This window comes from Gopherus evgoodei, chromosome 14 (assembly GCF_007399415.2).
Source record: "Gopherus evgoodei ecotype Sinaloan lineage chromosome 14, rGopEvg1_v1.p, whole genome shotgun sequence".
NCBI classification, from domain to species: Eukaryota; Metazoa; Chordata; order Testudines; family Testudinidae; genus Gopherus; species Gopherus evgoodei.
Genome location: NC_044335.1, coordinates 12,814,470 through 12,837,424, shown reverse-complemented (window position 1 = coordinate 12,837,424; position 22,955 = coordinate 12,814,470). Strand labels below are relative to the sequence as shown.

The 22,955-nt window shown below is 42.2% G+C and overlaps 1 protein-coding gene across 3 annotated transcripts in view; it reads right to left on the bottom strand.

The window, feature by feature from the left end:
* Positions 1–22,955, bottom strand: part of BMP7 (bone morphogenetic protein 7) — a 59,738-nt gene that overhangs the window by 24,903 nt on the left and 11,880 nt on the right. For all 3 annotated transcript variants that reach the window (XM_030533394.1, XM_030533395.1, XM_030533392.1), the window contains exon 2: positions 5,958–6,150. In XM_030533394.1, the coding sequence (XP_030389254.1) occupies positions 5,958–6,150 (193 nt within the window). The remainder of the gene's footprint in view (positions 1–5,957; positions 6,151–22,955) is intronic.

The window sequence follows — 22,955 nt, the reverse complement described above, 5'->3', positions numbered from 1 at the left end:
GTCAAACAATGGAAGACATAAGGCAACCACTTATTTTTCATGCAAGTCTTTGGGACTAGCACACTAACTAAGAAGCTGTTGGAGATGACTGAACAACAGGTAACAGCTGCAAAGTGAACATGTCGCAACTAAATTTTAATTATCAAAGGTTGTTCACAGAGAGTGAAATCCTAGCTTCATTAATATCAATAGCAAAACTGCTACTGACTTCAACATGGCCACTGTTTCTCTCATAGTGCTAAATCCTGGTCCCACTGAAACCCAGTGGTGAAACTGGGATCAGGATTTTCAAGGTATTTAGGTGCAATAGGCAGCTATGGGGATTTGCAAAAGCAACCAAGAAGGTTAGGTGCCTAACTTCCATTGATTTCAATTGGGGTTAGGTGCCTACCTAGTTTAGGTGCTTTGGAAAGTCCCACTAGATGCCTTATCTGCATCTTTCAGCACCTAAGTACCTTAGAAAATGTGGCTGTTGGCCCTTACATTGTATAATGTACTGGGAAGGAGAGATTTTGAGGAACAGATATTTACTTTAGAAAAAACTGTTTGCATGTATCAATATAAATGCAGCAAAGTGCAGATTCCCAAATCTATATCCTACTAGAATGTGATCTACAAACAAGATCAGAAGACCTCTTCAAACTGGAGTGCAGGAGGACTCTCCCAGGACTCACCAATGTCTAACAACTGGTCTGAGATCCTCCTCTTGAGCCTTATTTGCTGATTCAGTATTGACCCCAATTTATTTGGGAGAGTGGCTTTATATGAAAACATTTCCCATTTTAGTTTCTATAATAAACTATCTTCGGCACCTCTTATTCACTCTTACACATTTTAGTGGTGCATACTCTCTAGCGCTCAGAGACGAAAGGAGTTTGTACGTTTTCCTTTGATGCCGACAAAGAGCTAGAACTGTGCTTGTACAATCAGGGATACCCTGGTTGTAAACTTTAGTTTCCACTAGCATTGTTTGTGCAACTAGAAATAGTGACTTTAGGTCATGCTGCACGGCATGTTACTTGATCCAATTTCTTTCATTTGCAAAACTCCTTCCCAAGTTCTTAGGTGAGTGAACCATGAAGACCAAATGGGAGTTGGACACAAATCACTGGACACTAAATTATGCCCAAGGAAACTGTGAGACATTGTTATATCAGTCAAAGGGTCAACTGCTTTCATGGTGTTTATGAAATTCAAGACATTACTTCAGGGTAGTGCCTGATGTTTTGAGACTGAAGAACATTTTATATACTTTTGTAGAGGGAATTGTGCCAACACTGAAACTGCAACTTGCAATGAATTATTAGATTCATAGAGTTTAAGGCCAGAAGGGACCATTAGATCATCCAATCTGACCTCCTGTATATCACAGGTCATTAAATTTCACCCAGTTACCTCTGTCTTGAGCCCAATAACTTGTGTTTTACTAAATCATAGCTTATGTTTGGCTAAAGCATAACTTCCAGAAAGGCATCCAGCCTTGATTCAAAGAATGTAGCTGTGATCTCATTTTCACTGATACAATTGCTTTATGCACATTATACAGTGTATGGGTAAATGACAGCACTTCCAAAGGTACATTCAAAGTTAATAATATTACGGAGGCCCAGAATTTCAGATATGGGTTCTAGTTTGTGAGTGCAGATAAGTCTGGCCAGAAGGAACTGTGCCTTCATTTTGCACCCACCATGAACTAAAAGTACAAATATTACTAATTAGATATCTATCAACCTGTCTGAGCTTACAGAGGAGGTTATTAATTGCTTAACTACTAGTATTTACCCACGGTCTGGGTGTTCTTAAGTCTCTGACTGCCAGATGCTGGCACAGAATGATGGGCGATGGATCACTCAATAATTGCCCTGTTCTGTTCATTCCCTCTGAAGCATCTGACATTGGCCACTGTCAGAAGACTGGATTCTGGGCTAGATGAACCATTGGTCTGACCCTGTAAGGCCATTCTTATGATTTATCTGCATTGTGGGTGAACAAATACAGGGTGAAAAACTGCATCCATAAAAATGGATGTTTGGGCATAGATGAAAACCAAGCCTTTGGCATACATACAGTACTCTTCAAAGGAGAAATATTTATGGGGCCACAACCCAGGTCTGTGGGGTAAATCCTGTTTCTGCAGCTGTGGAGGCTTCTTTGATAGTTGAACTGGTGTCATTCCACTGTATTAGAAAGGTGATAGGATGCTGTAGGCTAGTGGTTCTCAACCTATATGTGGCCCACAATGTGTTACGTAGGCTGCATCTAATAGTACCTCTATGGCCCTGAGGATGTCACATGGGCTGCAGCTCTGTGCTGATTGGGCTGCAAGTGACCTGTGGGCCACAGGTTGAGAACCACTACTGTAGGCTGTAGATTCTGTATAGTATGGATGTGAGCTCCTGTGCACTAGTAAACATGAGGCAAGTCATAAGAGGAACAATCCTGGAGAATCTGCTGTTAGATGGCCCTTCTCATTCACACTCACATCCTTATGTAATGGTCAAGTTGGCATTATGGAGACTCCAGCAGTATTAGAAGAGAAAAAGACCAGTTCATCTTTGCGTTTAACTTTAAAAGGACACTGTACTTGTCGTGCTCTCAGTAAGAGAACCTTTGCTTATATATCTAGATTTTCTTAGCATTTTTTATGCTAATTACATTAGACTGGCATAGTCCTCTAACCTGGTTAGAAAGACAGAAACAAACAACCAAGGAAACAAAGATGTAAGTGTGTTTATAGGTCAACATTGGGGAGAGTTTGCTTTCTCTTGCCACCTGCCCAGAGACACAATAACCTGGTAGCCTGGACTGTTTATACGGCTTTAATCTGATTGGAGGGTCATAAACAGAGCTGGTTGGAAAACTTTAGCTGAAATATAATTTCAATGCAAAGCAGAGAAAACATTTTCACCAATTTTTTTGAAAATATTTTTGTTTTTTGGCCACCTCTACTCAAGAAAAGTCAACAGGAAATGCTCTCCAGCAGAAACAGACAGTTCAAGATCCACTGCTGCCTACGTCTCAAATATCCCAAAGATTTTTATGGAGCCCCGGTAAATGCTAGCTAAAGAGCCAGATGTTCAGCTAGAGAAACAGATCACACAGCTACCCATGTCAGTCACATGTCCTCCATGCATATCGACTGTGGTTAAAAAAGCTGATCTTGTTGAAACAGGAGATAAAAGAGAAAGCCCAAGCTACAGATCATCAGCCTGTGAGCAGCATGAGAAAATAGGAAATGGAATGTAGAATTTCCAGCTCAGATGTGTACGTGTTCTGTAATTACAAATCTACTTCCAAAAAGATGTACAAAACAATGCTTTTCAAAACATCTAAAGCCAATTTCCATCCAGTTCTAAATAGGCAAGTTCTACTGACTTCTATGGAGATGCACCCACTTTCACCTAGACTGAGGTTAGCCATTGATCATCACCCTTAATCCTCACAAAACCCCTGGAGAGAGTTAGTACCCCAGTGTGCCTGCTTATCTTATGTATTATAGCTTATGTATTACAGTAGTGGCATGGGCTAATCACAAGATCATCTTTTCTTCCCAAACACATCTTCACTACCTAATGGATTCATATATAGGCAGTGCATCCACTTTCTCACATTCTTTGCATATGGGAGTAAGAATAACTTGTGCAAGGGACGGTTTGCAAAAACCATTGTTCAGTCCAACTAGCTGCACATGGGTAAATGCATGTACATGTGAACCATCCCCAATTCACATAGTCACATCTAGTTACACCCCTCTGCAAAGTTAGTTGCAAAGAACCTTTGGAGATGCCATTTTTCAAGTCTTGTGTGACTGAGTAGGGTAACCAGAATTGGGGCAATAAACATATCCTCTAACTTCTGCCAGCACACATTTTGGTTTATACATTGCAAGCAAGAATTCGAAGAACTTTTCTGTGTAGAATAAATTTGAAATGAACGTTTACTTAGCACATTTCTTTGTTTTATTTTCCCCTGAATTTTTGACCATCTGCAATAAATAGTTAAATACAAAGCAAGCAATTCTCATTGGACTATTTTTTGTTCATCTTGTTTTGAGAACTGTTGTTTGGCTGTGTAATAGCTCTATTTCAGGTACGTGTAATGTTATTAGTACATGTTAAGTAGTTGTGGAGAATAACTTTCTGACCAGTATTTATGAAGCACTTTATGTGCATAACTGCAGGAAAGATTTTGCTACTGTCAATGGGATTCATGTGTAAAAGAGACATGTGCAAATGCATCTGACTAAGTGTTACTGATAAATGGTTTTGAGGTTGCTGATTAATTGGGACTAAAAACAGATGAGAAAATTAAACGTGTTCTTGTTCAAGTTTCCTGAAGAATTTGTCAGGGAGCATGGCGTAAATTAATAATTGCTTGATATGGATTAAATAGCTCATTTTCTAGTTTTGTGCACACAAAACCAATCAGTTGATATAAAGAGCATGGTGTCATCTGTCTGTGTTAATTAGGATTCTCAAATGACTCTTGTAATAAAGATCAGTAAATAAGATACCCTATAGGGTTAGAGAGGAAGTATTTAGATGTGGTTTTTGCCACCCCAGAATCCATAAGCAGCAGGAGAAAGAGGGCAGTTCTTTCTAAAATTTTACACTGCTTTGTCTATGATTCCATTTCTCTCCTCCAGCCTTCCCCTCCCAGTACAGACACATACATGCAGTGCCTCTCTCCCATCTCTGCTTTACTGCTCCATGGCTAGTGGACAGTCTAGACATGGTAAGAACTTCCTGAAGGGGTATGCTGTACTTACATTCTACCGAATTTTCACACTGCAATTCATGTCACCACAGGAAGCTTTATAACCCCTGAGTAGGTACCATACATGGCAATCAAAGGATCAACAGAGTACTGAGTGGTGTCAGGCTGTAGACTATTAAGATTTGTTGGCATTCAAGCATAATGAATGATCTCTAAACCAAACTATAAAATTATATAAATACACTTTTCCTGAAGCTCTGTCACTTCCAATCTGTAAAATGGAACAAACTATACTTACTTACTTCCTAAAGGAACCAAATTCTGCTCATGGTTACCTCACTACATTAATCCAGAGTTACTTCACTGAATCTGGATTTACACTGGTATTAATTTAGGGTTGCTAGGCATCTGGTTTTTGACCAGAATACTCGGTCGAAAAGGGACCATGGCAGCTCCAATCAGCACCGCTGACCAGGCCGTTTAAAGTCCGGTCGGCGGTGCTGCGGGGCTAAGGCAGGCTCCCTGCCTGCCCTGGCTCTGCACAGCTCCCCGGAAGTGTCCGGCATGTCCAGCTCCTAGGTGCAGGGGTGATCAGGGAAGCTCTGCGTGCTGCCCAACGCTGGCTCTGCAGCTCCCATCGGCCATGAACCACTGCCAATGGGAGCTGCAGGGGCAGGGCACAGGCAGCAAGCACCGCGCAAAGCCACCTGGCCTTGCCTCTAGCCACAGGGCCAGACATGCAGGCTGCTTCCAGGAGCAGTGCGGAGCCAGGTCAGGCAGGGATCCTGCCTTAGGCCTGCTGTGCCGCCAACCAGGAGCCACCCAAGGTAAGCTCCGCCCAGTCTAAACCCATACCCCGAACCCCAGGTTGGAACCCCCTTCAGCACCCTAATTCCCTCTCAGACTCCTCACCCCCTCCCACACCCAAACCTTCAACCCCAGCCATAAGCCCTCTCCTGCACCCTGAGCCCCACATTTCTGGCCCCATCCCAGAGCCCACACCCCCAGCTGGAGCCCTTACCCCCTTTCATACTCCAGCCCCCTGGCCCTGCCCGGGGAGAGTGAGCAATGGAAGGAGGGGGGCTGGAGTGAGTCGGGGGGCAGTGGGTGGGGCAAGGTGTTTGGTTTTGTATGATTAGAAAGTTGGCAATCCTATATTAACTAGGAGCAGTAGAACCTAGCCCTGTATTTTCACTGACAGTTATACAATATACTCAGTATGCTCTTTTCCAGTCACTCACCGTCCTGGGTGCTCCTGCAGTACCTGGTAGACACTTATCTGGAATGTTTCATTGTCAAACCGTTCTCGGATGTAATCCTTATATATCCTGAACTCGGCAGCAGTCACTGCTTCCCCCTCTGGGATTCTGGAAAGATCAAACCTGAACTCCCGATGGTGATAGCGTTGATGATGGAACTCTCTGTCATGCTCCACTGAAACAGAAAAACAGCCTGTTACCCACCAGCTTTTGTTTAGTTTCTCTATCAAGTAGCTTGCAAGTAGCCCAAACAGAGGAAGGCATGAATATTTGACTCCCTCACTGCGTACTGCTGTTAAATTTCTTACTAGTTTTAGCACACGTGCAATATGAAACTAGTGATTGCATTGTCTCCGAAACAGTTGTCATCAGACAGTGCATTGAGTAATGCTGACTTTTGTCTTGTAATGATTTTTGGCAGAGCTCTGCTTGATAACTCTTTCCGGGCATTTGCCACTACTAATGTACAATCTGCAGCGTGAAGGATCTAAAAGTGAAGGTTGGGATTTTTTAGAAGCACTGACTGTTGAAACAATGGGAACAGAGTGAGACCAGAACTGAGTACGTCTGGAAATCCCAGCAAAAGATGTTCCAGTTCTTACAACCTTTCTCATGCTAGTACCCAATGTTCTGTGCCACTGGAATTTGTTATGGAATCAATGAAGTTACTGAATTCTGTTCCACAATGTCTTAAGCTTTCATTTGTAATCAATTCTAGCCCGTAAAGGCTGTGACAAAAAACCTTCAATGTGGCCATGTCTACATCTAAAATTTTGCAGCGCTGGTTGTTACAGCTGTATTAGTACAGCTGTATAGGGCCAGCGCTGCAGAGTGGCCACACTTACAGCAACCAGCGCTGCAAGTGGTGTTAGATGTGGCCACACTGCAGCGCTGTTGGGCGGCTTCAAGGGGGGTTCGGGGAACGCGAGAGCAAACCGGGAAAGGAGACCAGCTTCGCCGCGGTTTGCTCTCGCGTTCCCCGAACCCCCCTGCAAACCGCAGGGAAGGAGACCTGCTTGCTCGGGGGTCGGGGAACGAGAGAGCAAACCGGGAAAGGAGACCAGCTTCGTCGCGGTTTGCTCTCACGTTCCCCGAACGACCCTGCAAACCGCAGGGAAGGAGACCTGCTTGTTCGGGGGTTCGGGGAACGCGAGAGCAAACCGGGGAAGGAGACCAGCTTCACCGCGGTTTGCTCTCGCGTTCCCGGAACCACCCAGCAAACCTCAGGGAAGGAGACCTGCTTGCTCGGGGTTCGGGGAACGCGAGAGCAAGCCAGGGAAGGAGACCAGCTTGATTACCAGAGGCTTCCTCAGGTATGCTGGGATACCTGCTTATTCCATGGAGGTCAAGAAAAGCGCTGGTAAGTGTCTATACTTGATTACCAGCGCTCCAGCGCTGGATCCTCTACACCCGAGACAAAACGGGAGTACGGCCAGCGCTGCAAACAGGGAGTTGCAGCGCTGGTGGTGCCCTGCAGATGTGTACACCTCCTAAGTTGCAGCGCTGTAACTCCCTCACCAGCGCTGCAACTTTCTGATGTAGACAAGCCCTACGAGTGCCTTCCTAAGTCTGCAAATTGACACCCTGTGACAATAGCTTTGAGATGTGTAAAGCATCAAATTCATCATCAGGGTTTTAACTCTGAAGTTTAAAGATTTCAGGCTTCTCCCCACAACAAGTCTTATAAGTCACCTCCATCTCAGCCAGCAAAAGGGAAGAAAAGAGGAGACCTGGCCCTAGGGTGACCGGATGTCCTGATTTTATAGGGACAGTCCCAATTTTTGGGTCTCTTTCTTATATAGGTTCCTGTCATGGTATAATTCTCCACTCTGAACCTTAGCGTCCAAAAGATGGGGAACCAGCATGAATTCCTCTAAGCTCAATTACCAGCTTAGTACTTGTAGCGCTGCCACCAACCAGGAATTCCAGTGCCTGGTACACTCTGGTCCCCCCAAAACCTTGCCCGGGGACCCCCAAGACCCAGACCCTCTGGATCTTAACACAAGGAAAGTAAACCCTTTCCCTCACCGTTGCCTCTCCCAGGCTTCCCCTCCCTGGGTTACCCTCGAAGATCACTGTGATTCAAACTCCTTGAATCTTAAAACAGAGAGGAAAATTCACCTTCCCTGCTCCTTCCCTCTCCCCCTCCCCGACTCTCCCTGAGAGAGAAAGTAATCCTAACACAGAGAGAAATTAACCTCTCTCTCCCCCTTCCCTCCTTTCTCCTCACCAAGTCCCTGGTGAATCCAGACCCCGTCCCCTGGGGTCTCACCAGAGTAAAAAAACGATCAGGTTCTTAAACAAGAAGCTTTTAATTAAAGAAAAAAAAACAGTAAAAATTATCTTTGTAAATTTAAGATGGAATATGTTACAGGGTCTTTCAGCTATAGACACTGGGAATACCCTCCCAGCCTAAGTATACAAGTACAAATTAAAATCCTTTTAGCAAAATACAAATTTGAACTCCTCCCAGCCAAATACAAACATAAGCCTAACTCGCATTATCACCTAGTACTTACTATTTTGAATCTATAAGAACCTGTACCAGGGAGATTGGAGAGAAACCTGGTTGTACGTCTGGTCACTCTCAGAACCCAGAGAGAACAACAACCAAACACTAACAGCACACACAAAAACTTCCCTCCCTCAAGACTTGAAAGTATCCTGTCTCCGACTGGTCCTCTGGTCAGGTGACAGCCAGGCTCACTGATCTTGTTAACCCTTTACAGGCAAAAGAGATATGAAGTACTTCTGTTCTATTAACTCTTACTTATCTGTTTATGACATTCCTATTACCTCCCACCCCCTGTCCTGATTTTTCACACTTGCTGTCTGGTCACCCTACGTGGCCCCTTCCCTGTGTTAAAACCTCTGCCTCTGGAGTGCCAATAATGCAAATCACCCCCCAGCCGTCCTGGATGTCAAATGCCCCATTTTGCACTACTTCACTGTCAAAACTTCTAGCTTCCTTGCAGCAGCTCTTACATTGCAATGAGGGGTTTGTAATGTGTGGCATATTGCAGACTGACTATGTGAGGGCAGCATAAAGTGAATTTAATTTCAAAATGTGTGCTGTGTGCCTATTTTATTATTAATTTTCACAATTAATGCACTAAAAGTCTTTTTTTTCTTTTACTGTACTTGGGGCTGCTGAAGAACTCACCACTAGAGAATAAAAGCAGGAGCCTTTCTGCAGAACTTATGTCCAAATTGGTACATAGTACCTAGGACCACAGCTAATATTCCCTTACAATGTACACTGTGTCTGATAGAGCAATAGTAATGGCAAATGTTTATTGTTTGTAGTATGGTGATGTCTGGAGTTCTGACTGAGAAAAGGGCTCCACTTCAAACTGAGTAAGAGGCAATCTGTATTCTGAAGAACTTACATCTAAATAGACAAGACAGTCGAAGGTTAGGGAAACAGGCACAAGGAGAAGAAGTGACTTGCCAAAGCTCACAGAGCATGTCAGTGGAAGAGCTGAGATTTGAACCAGGGTTCTCCTAGGTATTAATCCAGTGCTCTGTCCACTAGACGTCACTCAGGTAATTTAACTTTAAGATTTGCTTGGCAATGATGGTCTTTTTCTATGAGCCTGATTCTCTCCTGACAGCAGTTTTTACACTGCTGTAAATCTATTGACTTCAACTGAATTATTCCTGATTTACACCAAAGTGAGAGATCCAGTCATCAGTGTATCAAGTGCTATTTAAATTTACAGTGCTATATTGTACATATGTTTAATAATATAGTTACTGATGAAGCACCAGTGAGGCACTCCTTTGCAGTGGAACAGACTGTGGATAGTCTTGTGGAATCAAATAGTAAATCCAACCACATCCACAGAAGTGAGTCCAATACCATTTTACAGTTGGCTTTACATTCCTTTTCAACTCATACATTATATCTACTAACTATTTTTTGTGGTTCTCAATTTACGGCTGTATGGTAGCCTTTAAGGGACACACTATTACAGTTGACAGTAATAATTGGGATTCAACTTAATGCAGGCTTTTATGTATCTACCCCTCATTCCCTCTAACCTCTCCAAGACAGAGGCAATCAATTTCAGTAAATGCTTTAGCATGTTGGGCATTCTAAGCATGCATTGAAAGAACACAATTATTGCTCCAAAACCACTCAGTCTAATCCTATCTCTGCCGCTGACGCCCAGTGTAGCCTTATATAGGTCACTTAGTCTCCCTATATCTGAACACGGGGTGTGGTGTGAGAATTCATTAATGATCTAAAACTCTTTGAAGATGAAAAGTGCCACATGAGTGCCAAGCACAAGATTATTAAAAATGCCTTGTCTGGTTTCCTCGAAACTATTCCCGGCAAAATAAAGTTCACTGTTAAACTGGCAGAGTATAATTTCAGCCCCAAAGGAATTTGTTTGTGCATAAATTATAAAGGAGTTTAAAAAAAAAGGAGAGAGAGAGATGTTAGAACAAAATGGATCCTGTACCCACAACTACTGAGTCACTGATATTATATTGGGTGTTTTTAATTATATTTCTGGATAACCTTACTGGTGGTAGGGTGTCTTTCAGAGAGTTCCAACAGCAGAATATACAGATATACCTACTTCCAAAAACACTTATGGATGAATTTTCAAAGGAAGATGCAGTGGGTGTTTTTAAGTATGAATGATATACATCTCACATATGCACCTTTTGAATATGCACGTCTGAGGGTCACCATCTTAGCCAACACTTCAGACAGTGAATTGGAGAGTCTGGATCTGAAAGCATTGGCCTCTACAACTTGAGCTGAAGAGTCAGGCTCTGTAGCTAGGGGCTATAACAAACAACTATCTTCAGTGAATTGGGTTTGGGAGTCAGAGTGATCTCTTACACACAGGTCCGGCTCCAGGATTTTTGCCGCCCCAAGCAGCCAAAAAAAACCCCAAACCCGCGATCAGCTCTACCACCACCGCTTCAGTCTTTGGCAGCAATTCGATGGCTGGCCCTTCGCTCCGAGAGGGAGTGAGGGACCCGCCACCAAATTGCCGCCAAAGAGCTGGACATGCCACCCCTCTCTGTTGGCCGCCCAAAGCACCTGCTTGCTGGGCTGGTGCCTGGAGCTGGCCCTGCTTACACAATGAGCAGCGGGCTACTTACTTTCTCTGCACAGAGCAAGCTTGTCCTGAATGTTTGAGACACACAACTGTTCAAAGCCTTGGACATCTTGTACCCTACATTTGGATGCAAAAATCGCTGTTTGATGCTTGACTCACTGGGTACATATGAGAAGGAAAATTCTTATGGCTGAAACTAAAGCACGCATTTCACTAAGCTCCATTGTTGAGTCCTATAATAATTACGTCCCACTACTATGAAAAATCAATGGCCTAGAGTCATGAAGTTAAGATCCCCAAACTTTGAACTTTCCCAGACTTTGGGGATGTTTGGATATAGGGTTTTGGTTTGGGCTATTTCTAGTATTAAGAGAAACATTCCTATGGCTATATAGTCATTAAAATCATGAAAATATGTGGATATGTAACTGAAGAAAGAATCCCAAGAAACCCTTCAACTCAGTGTTTGTTTTCCCTCTTTTTCTTTGCACTCTGGATGTATTTGCTGACCCAGAAGTAACAAATCCTTTCAGAACTAATTTATGAGAAACACTGACCCTGAATCAACATCTGTTAGATGGCTGCAGTAAATCTTATTACATAATTAAACACCAAAATCTATGCTAAAATAATTCTAAGGGTTTGACCTTGTTCTCATAAGAGCAAGATACTTCATAATGAAGACTGAAATCCTATCCTTAATTCATGCTGCTGTGCTTTGATATTTGTGCACATATGGTACAGTATAGAAGATCAGGCACTGTTTGTTAGACCCCAGCAATACCTTAAGCACAACAGCATGAGGTGAGCAGGAGAGTTTTGAATTTGCTATTTTTGGTGGGTGTTAGTTAGACCTTTGACAATACTGCAATATGGCTGTTTCTGATTAATTGCCTAAGAAGTGTTAGCTGGAGGTATTTTCAATAAGAGAGGAAAAAATGGCCTGATTCTATTTGAAAGGTGTTCACTGTTACAGTGAGACAATAGAATTGCGATAGTTCTCTGAATGTGGCTGTAGTTTCTCTTTTAGGCCCATAAAAATGTCAGCGATCCCTGCTGACACAACAGACCATCATGAGAACCTCTGAGTCATTCTGAGGGGATTTAATCTAAGGGGTTCATGAGCAATTATATATTTCAGTGACTCTCTTGGAAGTCATGGTGGCCTACCTTGTCTATGGAAATTTGTGGGATATATAAATAATGAAATACAGGCTTTCACCTACAGATTTAGAGTTCACATTCATCCGAGGTCAGTCGTGAGTGAAAATCATTACTATCCAATGACTGTTTAACAGATGCTCTCAGTCCACTTCCTAATGGACAAGTGCCCAATCATAACCATTGGCCTCCTTGTTGGAAACCTCAGCAGAGACATAGATAATGGAACTGCCATGACATATTGACAGGGCAGTATGAGAGGAAGCTGGTATTGCCACTCTCCCTGCTGCACCCACTCTGGGTCAAATAGAGGACATAAAATAAAAAGAGGACACAACACACACATAAGTAAATGGGACAATGTACCCTAGTAACTATCTGCCTTTAAAAAAATGAAACCATCCAGTATGACTTGTCATTACATACATTTGGGACCAGATTTTAAAACAAGTTAAGTGCACAGTAAGCTTGGCAGAATTGTGCACAAAATTATGCATTATGTTCAGGTAACTGCATATATAAATGCAACTCTCTCTCCACTTGCATGTGCATATACTCAGTTTATGTAAAATGTGTGTGCAAATGAGATATTTGGTTAAATGTAGGGCTCAAAATCCACTCATCCACAATCAGTTGAATGGATGGGCTAAGAAGAACCCCATGTGCCTGTATTGTAATTGCTTCAAGAATCCACATGTTGCAGTTCATTGCAGAAACATTAGGTGATGATCTTCTAGCAATCCTTTACTCCTTTGACATGTGCCTTTGTCTGAGTGGGAGAGGAGATGCTGAGGAACAGATGAAATCCTAGCAGCAAAGAGCAGAGGAGCAGTGGGTCATGACAGAAGGAGCAGGACACCAGTTAAGTGTTGGGGGGGTGGGGGGGGGCAGAACAGAGCAGCAGGCTTAGTTGTCATAGCAGCAGATAAATATGGGGGCCTCAGGGGCATAATTTCAGACAAATTTGAGGGTGAAGGGGAGTGGCAAAGTTGTGTCAGCATATCAATCATTATTGTGATTATATTCTGCAATGTTGGGGGATAAAAAGTGGAGCATATGAAAAGTTGGGGGGTGGCCAGAAACTCTCCCCCTCTCCCCTTGTCCCATAGCAAATGATGCTCCTTGGTTGGAAACAGAAGTAAATCTAGTTTGTTTGAAAATCTGGCCTCTCATTTTCTATCAACAATTTGAATAAAAGCTTGTCTGACTACCCAGTACAGAAAGGGCCTGTGTTCTCTGTGAAGTCTTGATGATTTATGTTCCTTCAGACCTGCTATGTTGCTGCATTGCAGTGATGCAAGGTGAGGCAATGTGGCATAACATGAAATGACAGTGAACAGTTAAAAGAAAACACACTGGACAGTTGTGCTCAGTCGTAATGGTGACTGAGCACCTGATCCAAATGTACGGGAATACTGAAGATATGAATGTAAAGAATCCATGGCATTTGAAATCCGCAAAATCTGCTTGACAGATTCATATTATTTCTAAGTGTTTTGACACAACCCTAGATTTATTGCTTGAGACCGGGGTGAGCAAACTTTTTGGCCTGAGGGCCACATCTGGGTATGGAAATTGTATGGCGGGCCATGAATGCTCATGAAATTGGGGGTTGGGGTGCGGGAGGGGTGAGGGCTCTGGCTGGGGATGCAAGCTCTTCTAGAGTGGGGCAATAAATGAGGAATTTAGGGTGCAGAAGAGGGCTCTGGGCTGAGGCACGGGGTTAGGGTGTGGGCTCCAGCTGGCGGTTTAGGCTCTGGGGTGCAGGAGGATGCTCCGGGCTGGGACCAAGGGGTTCGGAGGGCAGGACAGGGATCAGGGCTGGGGCAGGGGGGTGGGGCGCAGAAGGGGCCTGGGGTGCAGGCTTAAGGTGGCACTTACCTCAAGCAGTTCCTAGAAGCAGTGGCATGTCCCACCTCCAGCTCCTATGCAGAAGCAGAACCAGGCGGCTGCGCGCTGCCACGTCCGCAGGCACCGCCCCTGCAGCTCCCATTGGCCATAGCTGCTGACCAATGGGAGCTGCGGGAGTGGTGTGGGGAGTCCCCTGGCTGCCCCTCCATGTAGGAGCTGGAAGGGAGACATGCTGCTGCTTCCGGGACCCACACAGAGCCACGGCATGCATGGAGCGGAGCAAGCCCCCAACTCTGCTCCTTGGCTGGAGCGCCAGATCAGGGCAAGCCTTGGACCCCGCTCCCCAGCAGGAGCTCGAGGGCTAGATTAAAACCTCTGAAGGGCCGGATGCGGCCCCCGGGCCATAGTTTGCCCACCCCTGCTTTAGACATAACACTCGTAACATCAACATACACTTATTTTAACAGAGTTTGAAAATAACCCTGATGAAACATTCAGAACTCTAGGTGTTACACCTCAAGCTAAATGAGCAGTCCTAGACTGAGAAACCAATGACCACATTTTAATGTCTGATATGTCTCAGTGTCTAGGATAAAATGTACCTCATTGGAAAGCTAGGAATCTTAACTTGTTTCCAGGCCTAGAGGTTTTCAAGCTATAGCACATTAAGGCTGGGATTAAGCATACCAATTCTCACTGAATTCCAAAGGAACTGGGTGCCTAACTCTTCTAGGCTCCTTTGAAATCACAATTAAAAATCACGCCATAGTGATTACCATTATATCTTTTTTTCCCTCTATTTCGATTCTGATCTGATTTTAGTGTTTACTGTCTTGAAAATTATTAGAACTAGAGCCTATGCTGTAGCTCAAGCAATTCACAAGAACATCATCAGGTATAATAATGTCAGAATTGAAGGCAGAGAAGGGATAAGCAAGACATCAACATTTGTTTTATTAATTATTATCTATATGAAACTTTCAAAGTCGTACCTCCTCTATAGCTCTGTCTCTCAACAAGGTCAGAGAAGCTATTTAGCTCGTGCACTGCTGCTCTCATTGGAAGCCATTTTTTCTGTGTTCAAGAGGACATACAATGGCCCAATTACATGAGGAGAAGAAAAGAGCAAGTCTGATACGTTTGCAGGATCATGGCCTAAGAGGAGAAAATATCAGACTTCACTCCTTTCTTCACCTCAGCGTTAACAAACATGTGAGCAGAGATAGTTTTCTTGACTAGTGTGTAGAGAGATTTTTTTTTTCTTACAACGGTGCTATAGATTACATCATTCTACGTGGTATGAACACTTAAAAATCTGCCGTGTTTGACTTCATGTTTCAAAACACTGCTCCCTTTGACCGCATTCATCCATGTGGAAAATGACTGTCCCACTCATACAGATAGAGCCAACCATGCTCAACATTAGTCGTAACAAAGCACAGTCACCCTGTTATACCCAACCATGCTTTGTTACAATGGACAATGAATTCTGTTGACTCTGACATCAACAGGGCAACTCGTTTGATTATATGGACGATGGGGATCCATGCTTGATACCTGATGCCAAGTAGGCCAGAGTTTTAAGTGTGGACACAGCCATAGCACATAAGTTATTTAGCAGGAAAGTGTGCTAAAACCCTGCTAGGACAAACAGGATAGCACTATTTCAACTCTAGCGCTGACAGGTTCAATATGTAAATCAAAGATTCCATGAATCAGAGGAATAATTTTGCAACAATTCACATGAACTGCAAAACAAAACAAAACAAAACAAAGGCATTCAAAGGCATTAAGAGTCTGATTCCAAGCCCATTGAAGCCAACTGGAGTCTTTCCATTAACTTCCATAGCTTTGAATTAGACTTTAATTCAGCACTGCTAAATTCTGCTCACCTAAGGAAAGTAATTATTTTTATGCACAAGCAAAATGTATGAGTTTATCATAATCATCAATGTAAAGTGTTATGTCAGAGCTAGGTATTATTATAATTAGTAGTAGTAGTGGTAAAGAATGGGTGAGCGTATTTTTTTCATAGGTTGGTAAATCCATACTTTAATCTTCCTGGAATGTTTTCATGGTGCATTTGGAAAATGTTTTGAATATTTAAACATACATGACAATTATCACTAGAAAATGTGTTTATTATTTTTGTATAAGGCATTTTATTAAAGTCTCTAAACTCTTACTGATCTCTAAATATAATGATGACTTTCTATTATATGGAAAAATTAGTGTTGTTTGTTTCCAATTCACAAAGGGGAAAAAAAAAAAAAAGTGCCAACAGGAATGTGCAGTAAGATGCCTGCAACTTCTTTTATCCCAAAAAAGGCCATGAGGGATTTGTGAAGGACTTTAATCTCAAATAGATTAAAGGTCCTGAATTCCTGAGGCTGAAAGATAGTCAAAGGAAAATAGATTCCAAAAGACACCACCACCCCACCAGCAGCTTATAAGACATGTAATAGTCTCAGCTCCAAAGTCGTCAACCCAGTTGCCTGTGAAACTCACCAGGGATTCAGACACAGGCCAATGAAAAAATCTGCCACATCTTGGCATCAAACATCTTGCTTAATATATTTTCATATATCATGTATGCCTATTACTGTTGACCCCGCTAAAAGAAGTAGGTATAGATTGAAATGGGAAGGAGAAATCTTTTCTTTTAGCAATTTCAGATCTATGAGTAATAGAAATTGTTTCTTAGGTGATCACTATAGCTAAGATTTTCAAACATTTTGGTACATATTTGCCTGCCTTATCTGTGCAAGCATTTAGGATGACTGAGGACATAAACTGGCTAACTGCACATGCAATCAGATAATTTTTCATACATCAATACATCTATTTGACTTTTGCATGCACAATTTTTTGCACACATGCACAATTTAAATACCAAAAAAATTTAATCAACAAAATACTGTGAACTTAGCAGAATCTTTCTTGCATTGTTAATTTTAAAAAAGATCAGAGGCTTGCAGTTTCAAAAGTGATTAGTTTGGGTGCCTCAGTTTCCGAATGTTCAACTTGAGACACCTTCATGGGGCCTGATTTTTAGAAGTTGAGTGCTCTTTCTGGAAATCAGAATCCTTTTAAAGTATCTCAAGCTGGGCACCCAAAATCACTAGTTACTTTTAAAAATGTTGGCCCCTTCTCTTTAAGTTAGTGAGATATAAGGTTGAAGAAAGCAAACTGTGGGCCAGATTTGGCGTTCTTTGCATACCCAAAACTTCCAATGAAGCCAATGGGAATCTTGGCTGAGCAAGGAGTGCTGAATCAGTCCCTATATTCATCTAAGCAGAAGAGAGAGCATAAAGGGGATTGCAATAATCATATTCCAAGCCACAGTCTACTAAAGGCACATGGTTCCCTCTACATGGCGCTTTACAGCAAGAATTACAGGGCTGTTGTGGTAAATTTACAGTGGCAAGAATTTGGATCTGTGATTGGTTTTAATTAATTCAGTCCTCTTGGCTAAAAGATTAACATACTGAGGGTAGGAAGCTGGAACAGCAGTTAAAGGAATACCCTACATTGGGAATTCTGGAAACTGAGTAGATAAAATGCCATAGATTGTGAATAATTGATGTGAAATATCCCCCCTTTTTTTTTGTGCTAATACAGTATTTGGAGGACGCTGTCAGATCGGACTGCTGTGAGCTCTCCAGACATTCTAAAAATTTTCTTACTTGAAGAAAAACAAATGCAGTCTTGATTTTCATTGGTGAGATAAGTTTACTAGAAAAATACTGTGTTTTATTGATAATACAATAATACATCACATCATCGGCAACTGCCACTATCCTGCCACTTTTAAAATCACAAGTTCCCTCTAATAATATTATCATCATCCTAGTAGCACCTGCAATGTCCTGAATGCTGTGCCAGTAACTTGCAAATAGTCCTCAGCTCCTTTTTCCCTAGCCTGGCTCTGATTTGCCCTTGCAAGAGTGAGCAACAAGAGAGGATTTCCACAAGGATCCTCCCTTCCTCCTTGAGCAGCATGCACAGGGTAGATCATAACAGTAGTGCCTGCACCTTCTGGGAGAGCATATCACCTAAAAAGAAGTAGGAGGAATGCTGTCATGTGCCCCTTCTGCATTAACCCCTGGGCTAGGGTGGCCAGCTCTCCAGCAGAACACCATCCTGATGAAGAGAACAACCCCTGCACACACTGACCAGTCACAGAAAGTGATTGCGACTCGTGAGGCATGTTCTCTCCTGATGCTCCCTCAGGGACATTGCACTGCCCTTTGCAGAAGGGTGTGCGCTGAGCTCATCATTTGCCAGTACTCAATTACTCTATGGAATGGAACTCTTTATAAGAAGAATAATTTGTGCTCTCGTCTTAGAATCTCAAAATATATTGCCGCAATTAAGCATCATAAGACCCCTTTGAGGAAAGTCGTTATTGTTACATCCATTATGCATATGGATAAAGTGAGGTACAGAGAGGGTAAGTGACTTACCCGAAATCGTACAGTAAATCAGTGGCACAGATAAGCATAGAAACCAGAGGCCTGATTCAGCTCTCACTTACTGGTGCAACTCAATAGCATAAAATAAGATCAGAACAAACAAAACCCTTTCCCCCAAGTCCTGATTTCCAGCTCTAAGAGTCACCATTTAGAAACAGGAGGTTGAGAAGTACTTAGTACTTATTGCTGTGAACTCATGAGGTTCAGTATTTGTGCTATAGGGAAACAAACCTCTGGAGTTAATGTTTTGCCCTTAACCATAACTTCATTTTTTCAGCTTTTCATCATAAAAATAGTGTTGCCAATAACATCACCTAGCTGACAACCAAGCGGGGAGCTTCCAAACATCTTCCAGAACACTGACTCCTTGTTATAAATTCAAGATTGCTAATTGCAATGGTGCATATCACATCTGTACTAGGCTTCAGGACTGGAAAGAAGCAACCTCCCTACTGCTGGATGGAATTGGGAAAGATGTTTTCAGTCTGCACATGCATCAGCATTAGCCATTTCTTTGTCAACAAATCTCTTAAAACAGACTATTTCTATTATGTACAGATGTCCAAGAAATAATGGAATACTGTACTACAAGATTAAACACTTTAATGTCAGCATATGTGCTGCAGGACTCTGAACAATGGTGTCATTGTATATATACCAAAAGGGAGGGCTAAGGGAAGATGGGTTTAATTATGTCTAGAGCAGCAGCAAATTCTTCCCAAATGGAGTTGAACTCCAGCAAGCAAGGATGCATAGACTGGAGACTGATATTAAAACAAAGTGTTTGTGCCCTTTCTCATATTCACCCATTAGGCTTGAAATGGCAAACCTAGTCTTACCTGTCTGATTTCATAAGAATGGTGTTGAACCACCTGACTTCCTCGAAATGCTGCAGCAACAGGAAGTGATGAGATTAGATGATACTGGAAACCACCACATCCTGTCATCCCACATGTTACCCAGGAGTTTTTTAACATTAACAACATTAGGATGGTAGAGGAAAGAAAATGCTGTAGGAGTTTGTACAGTTGAAGAATGCCTCTAGCTGGCATTTAAACTCAAGATCTTCAACTTATATATCAGTGTTTCTCAAACTGGGGTCACTGCTTGTGTAGGGAAAGCCCCTGGCAGGCTGGGCCGGTTTGTTTACCTGCCCTGTCCACAGGTCTGGCCGATCGCGGCTCCCACTGGCCGTGGTTCGTTGCTCTAGGCCAATGGGGGCAGCTGGAAGTGGCGCAGGCCGAGGGATATACTGGCTGCCACTTCCAGCAGCTCCCATTGGCCTGCAGTGGCGAACCGCGGCCAGTGGGAGCCGCAATTGGCCGGACCAGTGGACAGGGCAGGTAAACAACCGGCCCGGCCCACCAGGGGCTTTCCTTACACAAGTAGTGACCCAAGTTTGAGAATCACAGTTATATATGAAGCAACTCTGCTTCTGAGTGTATGCTAATTCATTAAATTGTTCCCCCTTTAACAACCAGGGAGACAGTAGGAATTACGAAAATATGGCACTGAAATTTCTGGAAGGTTTATGAAATCCTGAAATCAAGTCCCATGAAAATGAAGGTTACTAACTGGAATTCTTCAGGATGAGCTTCTGCACATTCACACTTGTGGAGTCAAGATGCCTGTGTCACAAGCTTCCAAAATTTTCAAGAGGGCAAGTGTCCTTTTCAACCACTCACCTTCAGCAGCTGGAAGGAACTAAGGGATAGCTGGGACCACTCCCCTTGCTATACTATTAGAAATCCAAGCATTGCAATGCGATCACAGTTCTCTGCAATGTGTTGATTGCCTGTCTGATGGAATGTCATTAAGTTGTGTTGCAGTTAGTAATAGCTAAGTTGGGACAAAGTCCAAAAGTTGCAAATGTATTTGATGGTTAGATATTGTTCAAGCTAAAAAGCCTGACCTAGCAGTCTTTGCGAAGGTACTGCTCAAGTTTACTGCTGGGTTTACAGTATACAAAGGAGAATGACATGTTTGAATGTACCATTTGCCACTTAAGGAAAGTGGTCATTCTCCACTATAGCGTATATCCTGTTATTAAGCTTCTAGCCACTAAAGTTTGCAACTATTAGATATTTTGCTACTGACAGATACTAAAACAAGTTATCTTGTCATAAACTCATGGCAACTTGGGATCACTACGCTTGAAAGACCATTATGGCTTGGGGCCATCTCTCCCTTCTGTATTTTACTATTGGACCAACCGGAGAGAACACTGTTTTCAGACCTATGATTTTTTAATTTCTTTTTCATTCTTCTTGCTGAGCATGAAGAAATTTTTAAAAACTTTACTCACAAGGTAGTGGTTTTCAAGCTCATATACCTCTAATTATCTTTCCACTAGAACTAGATTCTTTTTTTTCAAACAGCCTTCTGTTCCTGATTACTATGTGTATATTATTATATAGCATAAAGTTACTTAGTACAGCAAGCAAAAACATTTGCAAAACTGGTGTAGAAAGGAGGACTGGATTTTGGACTGGTACAGCTGGTTTAAGGTATTTTAGAAGTAAATGAAATCAAATGAGAATTTATAATCCTTCCTGAGGTCTGGATTCCATCAGACTAAACTCATTAGGCATTAAGGTGCAGGTGCAGCTAAATAAAGGATTGTTCTGCTTTCTTTAATACCATAGATTCACATCATGAGTTCAAAATAAAAGTCTTTTAAAAGCACACATATATATTTTGTATATCTATTGGCAAGCCTTAAAAGAGAGTTGATGGAACCTTCATATACCTCATTTCTGTCAATGGAATTTACCCATTTCTGCACTGATATTGACTAAGTACTGTATTGGAGAATGGTGTGGAAATAGACTTCTCTATGTTGAAATGTTTAATTTCATTTTCATATACGTTTTCCTTTCATCTTCTGAACACCTGCCCAGATAAATAACACAGATCTAATTCCTCCTTAAATGTTTTATTGTCATTGCAATTAGAGCATATCCAACATTATATCAAATCTTGGGCCCAAGCCCACAGACCATCTGGGAGGAGCACAGAGGACATCCAAGCACTGAGGATTTGCAGGATTGGGACCTTTGAATGGTTTATGGTTATACAAAAAAAAATAATCCAAGAATCAGTTTTCCAGGTTTTAAATCATACAGCCAGCTGGATTTCCTAGCTTGGATCCCAAATTCCTGTATTGTTGAGAATGTAGTTCCCGTGACATTACAAAATAAGCAGGAGAGATCAGATATGTGACTGATGCGAATATCAGCCCTAGATTATAATCAATAGAATTTACAGCTTGGAGTGTATACATTCTCAGTTATGCTGTGATACAGTAATAGATTAGACCTTTTTAGCCTCTCTCTGCAGCAACAAATATCTGCACCTTTCTAGGTCAAGCAGTCTCTGGAAGATTACAGATCCTTGCTGTGCCAGGGGGATTGCAAACTATTCAGGGGAAAGGTATAGCTACCCTGGAGGTGAAAGCTCAATAAGAGTAAAGATCTTCTTTTGGACCCATACTGTGGAATTCTACTGCATATTTCTGCGTGATTTCTTTGTTGGGATCAAATGTAGAATACTGGATATTGTCATGCATTATGCACAAAAGATCTTAAAAATGCTGTTTTGAGAGCAGAATTTCATCTTAGTTATTCCAGCCAGAGGGGTCAGCCTCTTTCACTACTGCAAGTAATGCTCAGTGACCCATTTCACATTTTAATTTGAGACCCCACTCTTCTTGTGTGCCACCAAGCCAATTCAGATCAACTGGGCTGCTCCTGCTCACAGCTTTCTGGATATGAAAGTATGGGAGCTGAAGGCAGCCTTTGGCTCAGAGTCAGCAGACCTACACTATTTAGTCTAAGACCCATGTATTCTTTCAGACTTCTGTTTGAGATGGTATCTGGGCATATTCATACAGCTTACTCCTTTGTGGGAGGGGAGGCTAAAGTAAAGATTATTTTCATTGACAAAGAGAAATGAATTATGTGCTATTTTAATAATTTAGTATATGTGCTCAGGAATTTTGAGATGGGTGAATTAAGAATACAAAAATATGCATAAGTCTACTGGGGCATTGTTTATGGAATGATGGTGGTTTCCCACGCTGAGAGCCATTTGGGGGTTTTACTGCAGAAATATTCTCACACCATGTGTAGTTTAGAGCTCAGATTTTGTTGGCCTACCGTCCATTACTAAGGTCATTTGGGAATAGGGAGAGACATAAACTGCTAGCAAATAACAAAATATAGGAGATAGAGGCTCTCACTAACATTGGACCAAAGTGGTCTGCTGGAGTCAATCCTTAACAAGTAGCAATTTTTTTCAGATACATTTTTTTTATTGCAGTACTTTTGTATTAGATTAGCTGTTTAGTACTCTAGTTTCCCGAAGTCAATTTGATATGAATGAATGCAACATAATTCACACTCTATTGTGTT